The 13,611-nt window shown below is 35.7% G+C and overlaps 1 protein-coding gene across 1 annotated transcript; it reads left to right on the top strand.

Moving 5' to 3' along the window:
* Nucleotides 1-2,206: 2,206 nt before the first annotated feature.
* On the top strand, nt 2,207-3,644 carry LOC144342915 (somatostatin receptor type 5-like). The gene has a single exon (XM_085507323.1). The coding sequence runs from the start codon at nt 2,207-2,209 to the stop codon at nt 3,236-3,238; it is 1,032 nt and encodes a 343-aa protein (XP_085363449.1). The 3' UTR covers nt 3,239-3,644.
* Nucleotides 3,645-13,611: the final 9,967 nt, after the last annotated feature.

Raw genomic sequence — 13,611 nt, 5'->3', positions numbered from 1 at the left:
TTTAGCGAGTGAACTGATTCGCTAATTCAAGGTGTCGCTAATGACTTTATTATAAATTCAAAATGGCCAAGACTTGGGGATTTGTATACAGCAACATAAAACATAAAAATCTGGGGCGCTTCCTAGTTACACTTGACAGTTTTTCTTTGTTTTTATGGAGGTGATAACTGCGCATTTGTTTTTGCACGTGACAGACAAGTATTGTGAAAACAGGAAATCAACAATGACAAGAGACATTCAGTAAATCAACATTTCGCTATTACGTCATTTTACCACAATTCGCTAATTTAAAAATTGCATGTCACTTTTTAAACATGTTTTACAGTATACTGAAGTTATGTTTTAAACTCCCACAAGAGGGTGAAAGCGCTTTTTTGGCGGTTTCATATCTTCGAACCTCTTGTCAAACCAATTATTTTGTATTTGAAATCACATGCCATCATACTCGACGTTCAGATATGTTTTACTAATTGTACTGTAGAGTGTTTGGCTAACGAACATGTTGCTAGCACAGAGCAAAGTGTACGTTAGCGAAACGACAGACTTTCACGACCAACCAGCAGTAGAAAAGTTGACAAGAGCACTCAAAATAAAGACGTAATAATATTCAATCCCTCCCCCAGTGTACATAAATAACAATAACCATATTATTATTGGGACTAGTATATGTTTCACTATATTTCAGACACTTTATTGTAAAATACTCTCGTTCACAAGGTCCAGATAATAAACTATAAAATTGTCACTATTAAGATTACTTGACAGAATATGATTATCACCCATATACACTAAAATAACGCCTCTCATTATTTACAAGTCTAAAACACACACTCAATTCAAAACCAATCGATTGAACTATGACTAAATTTATGGGCGATACATATTTGAACAAGCTGGTTGGCGACCCGCACCGCTCAAAAAGCAAGCAACATGTTTCACCTGTTGTCATGGTAGGACATGAACGTGAAGCAAATGTCGAGTTATAACTAAAACCGAGTCCCGTATACAAAGTTCGCAAAAAGATTCAGTCTTTCGAAGTTACTTTATTTTATTGTTAGGACGTATTCTGTTGTAAATTTTTTATTTCCAACCGTTTTGCGATAGTAATTTCTAGATTTAAGGCAGCATTTACAGTTCATTCAAAGTTGGTATTATGTTAATACAGTGTAACAATGTCGGCGCCGGTGATCTCTTACCAGTGTGCAACGTAGCCAAAATAAAAAGCATGATCATCTGAACACTGCTATTACAAGACTGGTAGGATGTAATAAATTTGGGGCGAAAGTATTCAAGAATCAGTTTTTGGCTGTTGCCATGGCAGCGGTGGGCCAAGTTTTTTTCCAATGAGTGACGGTACGACCTGCCTGTCAAGTATGGACAAAATCGGCCAAGCCAAAACAAATTACCGAGCTGTTAAAAGCCGTTGCTGGTGAAAAGTTACCCCAACTTTGAGGTCAATTTTCTCTGTAATGAAAATAGACATAAACAAGAGTAAATAGAGTAGAATGAGCTACGTCCGTGCTTTTTAATCTAGAAATGTAGGGTGAGATACATTTGTATTAAAAATTCAGCTTTTTGGCTGTTGCTATAGAAACGGTGGGCCAGAATTTGTTTTCAGGTTTTACACCTAACTAGGGTGAAGGTCTGATCTACTTGCCAAGTTGAGCGAAATCGGCCAAGCCAAAAATAATCACCGAAGAAATAATACGTGAAAACACTGCAAATCACACACAAACGTACAAAAGCGATTATACAGGCAATTCTAGAGAACCGTGCCAATAGTAAGTAAGGATTTTAGTTGAAAAATTTCAACATTCGATGTTAGCTATTATAGGTGTATTATCCGTATCAATATCAACTCGAATTCGCAATTTAACTATGGTCTGTTATGATTGGCGGCGCCGAATATTACAGTAACATGCCGCATTTGTTCCTCGCGCATGGGCAGTTCGATTTTGCTGTCAGACGGTAATCGGATGTATGTAGATGCTAACAAGATGTACGCATTTTTATCTCGGTGCGTATTGTGTCAAGATAGCTCTATTGGATTTCATTCCGAGAATTCTGACACGAGTTAAATAGAATGACACTTCCTTTGTTAGTAACAACAGATGACAAAAGTGTGGCTTTAGTGAGTACCGTGACATGAGTGGAATCCTGACATATTCATTTGCGTTGATGCGACTCCGCAATCCATCATTCTGTCATGGATGGGAACATTACTGTGACAGCAGTTGTTGAAGGTAACCCGCCAGAGACGATAGAAAATGTTACAAATGTGCGTGATAGTGGCGTGGACGACTCCTCTCTTTACGACAATTTTGCTTCTGTTTTGCCAACAGTCTATATTATGATATGTCTTATTGGCGTCGTAGGCAATGGGCTAGTGATATTAGTCACTTTATCGCGTGTGACTCGGAAACACGTGCTGACAATTTATATTTTGAACTTGGCTATTGCTGATTTGTTGTTTATGTTAACTTTACCGATCATGGCTCGAAGTGTCGCCTCGAGAACCTGGACCTATGGCCATGTGCTTTGCAAATTCGTGCGAGGGTTCGACGGTATGAATCAATTCACGGGGATTTTCATTCTGACGGCCATGAGCGTGGACCGTTATATAGCAGTAGTTCACCCGATGACTGGCAAGCGTATTCGAACATTGAAACGAACAAAAATTATTAACATTTTATTATGGACTATGTCGTTTTTGACCAGCCTACCCCTATGGATATTTGCTACCGTCGTCGACGATGGAAACGATCGTTTTTCTTGTTTAGTCGAGTGGCCAAACATGATTATATCAAGAGTTTTCGTGATAAGTGCGTTTGTTATTGGGTTTGCGTGTCCAATGTTATTAATAGCAGCGTGCTACTTCCGGCTTTGCCTTCACCTTTTCAGAATACAGAAGTCAGCCTCGCGACTCCCAGTGGCTCCTTATATTCGCAAAGGGTCTCGTCAATTATCGATCTTAGTAAGTGTTATTGTTGTTTCATTCGCGATGTGTTGGCTGCCGTTCTACATTACCACATTCATCGCACTGACTCTACCGGAAGGAAGGCCAGCGTTTCCGTTTCTAGTGGGGTACGTATTTGCTCTTTTCCTAAGTTACGTGAATAGCTGCCTAAACCCGTTGATTTATTGGTGCCTTGGGGCAAGCTTCAGGAAGAGCGTGAAAGGCATGTTGGTGCAGACGCGATCTCATAGGGGATACAAGGTTAACGTGTCGAAACTTTGAACTCTTCGTTACTGGCGAGAATTGGCTGAGTGTAAGCAGTAGTCAACGATTGTTCGATCGAACCTCAGGTGACATTACACCGTATCTAATTGGCATAACGATGGCGAGGGTCATAAACGATTAAACCAACACAAGCAGTAATGGCAAGTAGACTGATCAAGGAAACGACACCATGATAATCAGTATTCACTATACAATATTGTGATCAATTATTTATATAGAGAGATACTAAAATAATATGCCTGACTACCAATGATTGGCGTGTCATTCTGTAGTATGAGGAACTAAACAGAACATGTTTTAATCACCTTTGCGAATTCGACACAATAATGAAAAATAAAAAACAGAAGTGAAACAGAATTACTGTACATAAACAGTGTGATATTGTTTAAGGTTGAATCATTTTCATACTCGTACTATTCGAAATGCTTGTTAATATCGGGCATATGTATACGCAGTCATGCTGGACTGGAAAATAAGTATCCGCTCTCTGTTTGAAAGCCCGAATGCTAAATGTTCGTGTATGACGAGCTAGACGTACAGCGGGGCGTCAGCTGAATCTATGGCGAATTTCATTACACCGTGTTTTATATTTATTCTTTGTTCGTGGTTTGAATAATTGATTGTCTTTGTTTGTCTCTGTGTTTTAATTGTTTATGTTATATAGTGAATGATAACAGTCTGTTTTGAAGTGCACGTTCAAATTTCAATATTATAGTATCAAGAAACTCTAACTTTAGATTGAATACCTATGTAAGTAGACGACATGTCAACTAATTTTATTATCGTCTCCACATGATATACGGTTGGGGTCAGCCCAGGGTAATAATACTGATTATATTTAATTCAACGTAGATGTTTTACTATTTTATTCTTTGGGTTATGGCAGTTTTTTTGTAAGCGTATTACAGTAATCGGGAAAAACAATTTGTCATACTAATTAAAACGCCATGAAAAAAAATCTGAGATATAAATCCTGCAGAATACTAACGTTATTGGGAATACTGGGAGATAATTGAGGTTGATGGTAAAAACAATGCTACAATGAGTTGTTTGTGTGTTTTTCCCTACTATACCCAGATGAAAGCATCTCGTGCTGCGTACTGTTGCTGCACTGGGGTCTCATTATGCCAAGAAGTCTTTCATTGATACTACCAGTTTATCAATTTTTATTGAATTTATTAAATTTACATATTAACATCACTTATTTAAAAAAGAAAATGCGTGATTATGTTAATAGTCCCGGGTAAGCTGTAACACATATTGACTAACAATTTTGTGTTTTAATGAAATACTCGATAAACCCAGTGTGAATTCATGTGAATCAGTGTAACATTTTCTCGATTTGAGTAAAACATATCTGTTATATCAGCGTTCATATTGACGCTGTCGGCATGGGTCGAAATAACCCACGAAGAGTACAGCATTCTCGAACAATTGATTCTCTGACAAGGACATAGATCACTGGTATTATTGAGTACGTAATCAGCTGAAAATAAAGGCACGATCTCCGACATACCTAATGACTTACCCGTGGCATACGGCGGTATGGTTATTTATAGTACGGTTCTTAGTAAATTTCATAAATTGGGCTTTCCACCATATGCAGGTAATTCCATGGTTCGTATATATGCACTTTTGATTTGGGAGCGCCATTCAACCATATAAATCGTGCGTTCTTTCGTATTCGTAAACGGGCAGATACAAATCTACAGCCAAATCTTTATTTGTTTATTTTATAAATCAAAAAGTATTAATTAATACGCATGCGAAGTAACTGTTATTAATGTTACCAAATCAATCAGTGCGCATGCGTTTTACAAAATGTATTGTTTCATTGAATGCGTACTCAAATGCATGGTAATAGAACTTACAGTGTTTTTATGTTATGATGAATCAGGTGCATGTAACAAACAACAAAAATGAATATTACACGTTTAAAAAGACAATTGACAATTCTAGGTAAAATGTCTCTTTTCTATATTGTGTGGCAACTTGCGACAAAATTGCCAATACCAGTAACGTTATGGCCTCTTCAATTAAAATGTAGTGAAACCGAATTATACGATCAAATCTCGTTTCATTCGTCACGATGTAGAACCACTGTCATATTTGTCATACGTATTACGTACAATTCAGTGCAAGGCAATGTAGTGCCATATAATTAATAACATTCAACTGCATCACTGTCTATCATATCATTTTTAGAACCAACAGATGATTATTTTCCCCATTTGTAAAAAAAAAAAAAAAAACAAAAAAAAAAAAACATACGAATTGTGTGCATTCAGTGTCGATCTTACATAACCTTAACTGATTTGTTCTTTCGCTGTGTATGGGTGATTTGAAAATAAAGAAAACGGCCTTAACATATATTTCTTCTGATAACGAGCCTGTCCGACCGGTAATCCACTCGTTCTTTCATCCGTTTATTTGTTCGTACCATTCAGACTGGTAGGGAAGCGTACTTTCTATGAGGATGATAAGAATCCCTGAGTGTAGCCCTTGTTGGATAATGGCTTTAATCAAATTGAAATTCGTTCTTAGTCGAATCTTTAGGGATTGGATGCAAATTATTATGCTCCTATTTTTGTTATAGCTTCTTGTGCATATCTCATTACATTAGCCATAATTGGGATCCGCTCGACACTTAAAATAATAACAATGTAAGACACCGTCTCTGATATTTACAAAGTTCATGACCATTTCCATCTCAGAGGACGAGTCAGCTTATGCATGATAAGATCAAATCCAGGAAGACGCCATCGTTAAACACATGGTTTTTTAATATGATGCCAGATATACTTCGAAACACAGAAGACACCGTTAGTAGGAGTATGCATTCCGTGTTGAAAGTTGGCATAAATGCGTTTTTAGAATAATTGGAATGCGTTGAATTCGACATAGATATTCGTAAGCCGGTTGAAATAATTGGCTTTATTCACCTTTGGCACAAATCATGTGAATTATCACATTTCTTGGGAACATTTATATCTCGCTGGCAGAAGACGTGAGGTCGCCACTGTGTATGTGTACCCCCGTGTGTGCAATGAATACATACAATAAATGAATTACCATCAATCAGACATATTTTAAAACCCAACAAGCTGGCAAATAAACAATTGTGTTTACAACACTGTATTTTGAGTACATTTTACAAATCACGCAGTATAACTGATTTAGCGCATGTCGCACCAGCGATTCTGCGATTGAAATAGATGACGACTATTAGAGGGCGTAGGCCAACACAACTTCGATGTCGTGGTACCTACTTATACACTGGCTTCGTCAATTTAATTTGAAGTAGTAGACAAGGTCAACATAATATCCCCGTCAAGAGATAAATCTGTAAGACCTGACATCTGACCCCAATCATAAGTGTAAGATGATCAGGCACGTGATGATCACGATTCTCGTCAAAGTCGTCGATACATTTACAGTGTCGTAATCGGAACCAGTATTGAGTCTTCATTTTGTGTGTTAAAACAAAATGCTGCACTTTTGACAAGGTCGCACATGTTATGGTACTTACACTAGTAACTGTATTGTTATATAAATAATCACGTCAGTCTTGTAGGATGAGGTTGTTTGTGTTATCTATAACGATGTCATATAATTTACACAAAACTACAATAACAACAGTTTCAAAAAAATATTGTATATTGGGAATATTGTTAATTTCACTCTTGAATAATACACGGCCGAACTTGTCACGGACTACCAAGCGGAACTACGAGACACTTCATCGTTCTCACTAACAATATTTTACGATCAACAGCGGACAATATGCGCTTAGAAACAATTAACCTAAATGAAGTCCACTTTAACAGTAACTCTTGAATAATACAAGGCCGGACTTGTCACGGACTACCAAGCGGAACTGCGAGACACTTCATCGTTCTCACTAACAATATTTTACGGTCGACAGCGGACAATATGCGCTTAGAAACAATTAACCTAAATGAAGTCCACTTTATCTGAATATTTGAAATCTGCACATTCTGGCTTTTTTGTCCCTCAATTCCATAATTTGAGCTCGGCTTAAAAATGCAAATAATCAATATGCATGACGGATACAATATTTGGAAAACATTTTAAAAATATGATGCCAATACTCAACGTCAGTAAACAAACAAACAAACCCGAACAACTAGATCATCCACAAGTAAATTTGCAATTTCAGAAAAACAAAGGAGATAAACAACACAGTTCAACAGTCAATTCCAAGAAGTGATGTCAGGTGAGCACATCCTGCATTATGATTCCGGAAAACTTAATAGTTACATTTTTTTCGCCATTTTCCGAAAACTGTGCCCACAAAGTGCCCACAAAAATCCCTATTGTCATGTAAATCTTGGGCAAAAGTCTTGAGATATTGCAAACAAATTTAACATGTCATTAAATGGAATTAAAAAGAAATTATCGGGGTTTTTTCGTATGATTTCGTTGAGCCACCCAAAATCCATTTAAGTAGCGAAGCTTTTTTTAAAAAACATCACAATGACTAATGCGAGAAATCAACAATATATAATCTCTAAACATAGAATGAAAAGTGAGTTTATTACTGGTCTATGTCAGGGGGGGGGTGTTGCCATATTTTGAAAATATTTTGAAAATTATTTCGATGGCCGGTGGGACTCGATCGCATAGATATGGTTGTGCAATTTTAGTATTTTTATAATCAAATATTACACAGTTTGTCGAAGAAACTAGACAGATGTTATTTGCACATTTTAAGGTAAACAAAGTAAAATATAATGAAATAAAAAAATTGCACAGTCATGGCGGGCAAGATTTGTGTGTAACCAAATTACTAGAAATGGCAGTTTCTGTAATTTTCACTATTCACGTTATAGTATTTGTCTTCAAGAATCACAATTTGCGACTTTGTCTGGTAAATCGCGTCCGAGAACGCATGAACAAGGTAAAGTATAATAAAATCAACGTTTGCACATCTGGGAAAGATGTTTCGGTAACCAAAATACCAAAAATGGCAGTTTCTGTAATTTTCACTATTCACGTTGTGGTATGCCGATTTTCAAGAATCGTCATTTACGTAATGTTGTGTTATAGTAAATCGCGTGCGTGTATACATTTTCAACCATTGTCCTCATGTAAAACATGCCTAAATAGAACGTGGTCAAACGTTCACTGATAAGCATCAGTACGATCTGATAAAAATAGGTTGAGATGTTGTAATCACCCACAAAGTTTTACAAAACAGATATCGCTTCCGATTTCCTATGCTATATAGAACCGATACAATCATTCACCAGCTGGGGATTATATGTAATAAATAGCAAAACACAATAAGTGATTTTTCCTTCATTGCGAGATCTCGCATAATGCGTGACGTGAATTGAATGCGTGATGTGAATTGGACGTCGGCCACAAAATCGTATGATTTGATTTTGAACTTGAAGTACAGAGAGGGACATGGTGTTGAGACTTTTACTGTATCGAAAATGACCATTGTCAAAAAAGTATAACACATTATTAAACCTAAAAAGTATTTAATCACGTGATGTTTTGACGTAATTACAACACTATTATATTTGTCTCTCTGTGTTCACGTTCGATTTCAACGAAAAAACAGATTTATTGACATCACTGCACAACTATTCAATTATGAACGTTTGCTAGTAGTCTCTTGTCAGGAATTGTTTCATGTTTGTGATAGCATGATGAAAAATGTGATGCATATGACAATCGATACGTCGTCAATTGTTGAGTGCAAAATACCATATTTATATACATTAATCTAATTAAAATAACTTGCAAAAATAACAACTGTGTGACTCTATTAAATCAGTGAAAACCTTTGTCAAAGTGTAAGCCTCTATTATAATATAAATATGTCATCTAATCACAAACAGTTTGATTTCCCCCGTCATTGCATCAGGAGCAAACAAATCACCTATAAACTTTTGACTGCTCAATGAATAATCAGTTCTAAAATAGTTGTTTCCATTTCAGGCGAGTGTGATTGGTTACAACAGTCGGAGGCATCTAGCATACAAGTGTCTCCAAGATTTTATCATGCATGCCAATATATATTCAGTATTTGGTTAAGATTATCGTAAAAAGGTTAAGGTATCGTAAAAAATGAGATTATCGAAAAGATCACCGATATTTTGGAAATCATTGCCATCAAGCTCAGGCTAACATAATCAATTAATATACAAACAAACTACTGCCAAACACAAGTTTATTTGCTAATTGTGTGATAAAAAATGTGTTAGTCAGCTTAACTACACTATTAACGTATAGAACAAATAGTCCTCGCGTACATCAGTAGTGTACAACCTTTACAGTTGATTATAATCAAATCTGTAATTATGGGAACTTCCCGTTTTTCAGGCCGTTAGCCAACACAAATCGTTACAATAAACTTTGCATTAAACCTGTAATCGTAATTGAATTCAATCTATTCATAACATTTCAATTATGTGCTTTTAAATGAAGGATTGATTAAATTAGATGTTTTGTATGAACGCCATTATTTGAGACAAAATGTGTCTGCGCTGCACGCACATCTTAAATTTAGCTCAACAATTTGCTAATGGTTGTTGTAATTTCAGGGACGGCTATTGTGAAAATGCATGGGGGTCTGGACCCTCTTAACATGTAATATGTGTTACCGAGTAATGATAACACATTTAGACAAGTCAACTATTGTTTTTTTGGACCGATTTTATATTATTGGGCTAATTATATTTACTTAATGTTATTTCAATTCCCGCGATGATGATTATTAAACATCCTAAGCTTGTAACTAATTAATTACATCTACATATGCAACACTTGTACTAGACAACAGCTGTATATCTTGTATATAGTACGGCGTCATTGTAACAACATATTTGCTGCTAAGTTAGCATTGAATAAAATTATGTTTTTTGCTGTGTCGGTACACAGTAATCGAATCTCTGCAAAAGAGCCGAAGATAGTTTAAGACAAGGTAATATTCGTTACATAGGACCATAGAAAACCATACAGAGTATAAGGCAATTCGAGCTAAGACTGATACTGAACATATACTAATATAAGAGCGAAATTCCCATCGTATATAATAGAAAGACTATTTTTATCACATTATGAAAACTCACTATCCTAAATGTAATTGTTTTTTTTTGTTAATGTTTCAACAGTATTCATATCAAAGATGATATATGACTTATTCAGCTTATGTCGCAAAACAAATGTTGAGATATTTACAAATAATTTCACTATAGAAACCAGGGGAAAATGAACATTTTCCATGACAAAATAATCCGGTGACCCATTTGTTTAATTTTTTTGTTTTAAAAAATTCTATCGAATGGATGCTGAATATTTAAAATATTCATCGTTGTTGTTGGATTTATTAAGTTACTGCTTAACTTTCTTATTTCCTCATGGAACTCTGCCTGATATATATTTTTTCTTGTAGTTGTATAATAAATCATGACCTCAAAATATAACAAGGTCTTGTGAATTGTACAGGAAATATTTGTGCTAATCCTCGTGTAGTTGTATTACATAGCACAAATACACACATCGAACACACACTTCGACCAGTCGAATCTGTCGTGTCATTTGCCTTACACGAGAAATTGAGTTTGAAGTTTTACCCGGATATGTGTCCAGGTATTGTAAGTCGCATGAGGAACACGTATGCCACGAAAAATAAACATACATAAACTCCCACAGTGAGCTTGTCATTTGACGTCAAAATGTGTCCAAATTATTCTTCCCTGTGTCTTGGTAGGACAATATTTGACAATTGTTTCTTTGACTAACTTAAAAGTTTTGGCAGTTTACAAAACACATGTACTATTAAAATAATGGTCACGTGATAGTTGCGGTAATTATAGTCAATATTTTTTTTAGTTATCAATGAATAATTATTTCAAACCGGATACAAATCGTCCATCAAATTCGATTGGTTGACCTTCGCAATAAAAACAATCCATCCAAATGAAAATCTGTTACTAACCATTCCATAGCAACAGATGTTGATCTCTCCCACAAACTGACCGATTGGTTCTTGTGTCAGGGTAACTCTTTCTACAATGTTTGAAAATGTGTCCATGACATTTCCTAAAATATTGTTTTGATGATAAACCTTTTCTTACGGTGGCCCACAGGTGTCCTATTCATATCCTATCCTATCACAAACTTCGGTGGCTCATCATGTTTTATTTTCCATAACACGGACTTAATTGCTCGAACACAACTTACAAAACAAAACTTCAATTCAGGCAAATAATATAGTGAATCTGGTCTAATTACAGTGTAGTGCCCTGACCTTCTTATGTGTGTATTCCAGTGCTGTAATACATAATCCAAATCTGTTAGAAGCAAACTTGCAAAGCAAAACCACAAACACTCTTTTTGTAATTTGCTGCTGGTATCCAACATTTGTTGAGCCTCCAAGTCCTTGAACAAATTAATCTACCATGTAGAGCAATTTCTTCTTCTATAAGCTCTGCTGCCGATGAGCCCGTGAAAATATGGGTAAAATGCATGTAGTTTCTTCACTCGTCTGCCATCCATGTCAAACATACAACATCTGTTTTGACAATGTGTGGTGACACCCACACCCTGGTTTTCCATGCTGCTCAAAGCTAGGTTCGCATGGTGGTAGTTTGTTGAGTGACTTTTCTTTCCTTTGAGCCATTCTTGCTCTCATTTTACTAAGGTTTGTTTGATCCAGTAAAACCATTACATCTGTATCGGACGCCTGCACTACAATATTTCCCATTACTTTGTTTCTTTGGAAACTGAATCAGCATGCATAGCATGCAACATCATTCTAGTGTCTGCTTCCTCGTGACTGTGAAAAAGGTGAAATGTGTGCCTTTGGCATTCAAACATTTGGTGACAGTGCCATCAATAAAACCTCCAGCCAGATATATGGTGTGTTGCGGATTCTCATTAAGATTTAATGACATATATTTACTACATACTGAGACAAGAAGACTGCAAGTGCTGCTTAATTACTTGGACTGCTTAGACATTTTCTCTATGGTGGCTCTGCTCGTCCACCAATGAGTTGATACTGCCTTCTCACACAGTATATACACAGTATCCCAAAGCAGTCAGCTGTGGCAGGCTAACTACACTCTTCACCTTGTTCTCTATCGATTCGACCATCTTCATGGAATAGTGAAGTTGGTATTGCTGTTATTGGGTATTGTAGGAGAAAGACGATGATTAGCTCTCGTGTCTTTGCTATGAAACTCTACGGAATATCAACTCTGAATTTATCTTCACATATATATTTTTCCTTTGCAGATCTTTGTAGTTTTTGTCATATCAGAGAATGTGAGAAGGCTAGATCCTGGGATCGCACCATATATTGTTTTCTTGGATGTTGATGAGAGTGATGATTGGATAAATGTTGCACATTTCTCTTTGTCAGTGGCATTTAGTAAGGATGCTTGTACATCAGCACTTGCATGCAGTCCTGTGGCTATATTGATGAGGACACTCTTAGGATGGTCAAAGTTAGTTTTACTCGTGTAGCTTGCATAGCAGCTTCTACGGTACAACACTGTATTCTCCGGTTGATCACTGGTTGACTGAGAAGAGCAACATATCTCTGATAAACTTGCAATTGTTCCTTCCGCTCCTCTGAGACGCTCGAGAACATCATCATTTCCTTCTCCAGATGTTCTGAACAAAGAACATTTCATTAATTAATGATTGTACAGCGTTTTGATCTACTCAATACCAGTTAGGTACTCACCGATTCTGCTGTTATTATTGAAAGACTATTCTATAATCGTATTATCATTCCATGGAGATACACGATTCAGTGTTTATGATTTATGTTCCTTCAAGTTAATTTTAAGTTGTCACTTGTTAAACATAAATGTAGTGAACAATTAAAATTAGAATGAAAATTATATCACTTATGAAACATATACATTTAATATATTCATAAGGTATTTTGATTAAATAACAACAAATTACTTCACTTACTAATCATATATACATATAATAATTAAGTTATGTTAAACTAGAATTAAGAAATGAGAAATTGATTAAAAATATTAACAAGGAAATTCAATGAATCGTCAAAAAAAATTAATTGATACTCATATTGAGTATACCTGAAAACAATTACAAAATTTAATAATAATAATAAGCATTAAGTTATAAATAAATACAATTACAACAAGGGTTAATAATATACCATACGCATTCATGCAAATCACTTATTTTGTTCATGGTATCAGACTGCTGCAGAAAGGCCTACTTTTAAAAATACAATACAGCTACGGCAATAATAAATATTTATCTTCTTGTTCCTATAAATATATAAAACAGTAACTAAAAATAAAAAACAATTCTCACAATCCATTAAAAACTGCAATATAAAAATA

Source organism: Saccoglossus kowalevskii, chromosome 13 (assembly GCF_978046115.1).
Source record: "Saccoglossus kowalevskii chromosome 13, keSacKowa6.1, whole genome shotgun sequence".
Classification (NCBI taxonomy): Eukaryota; Metazoa; Hemichordata; class Enteropneusta; family Harrimaniidae; genus Saccoglossus; species Saccoglossus kowalevskii.
The sequence above is the reverse complement of the archived record's forward strand: the minus strand, read 5'-3'. Positions and strand labels throughout refer to the sequence as shown.

What these genes read in the sequence shown, in the direction of transcription:
- LOC144342915 (XM_085507323.1), top strand. Translation starts at nt 2,207, where the DNA reads ATGGATGGGAACATTACTGTGACAGCAGTTGTTGAAGGTAACCCGCCA.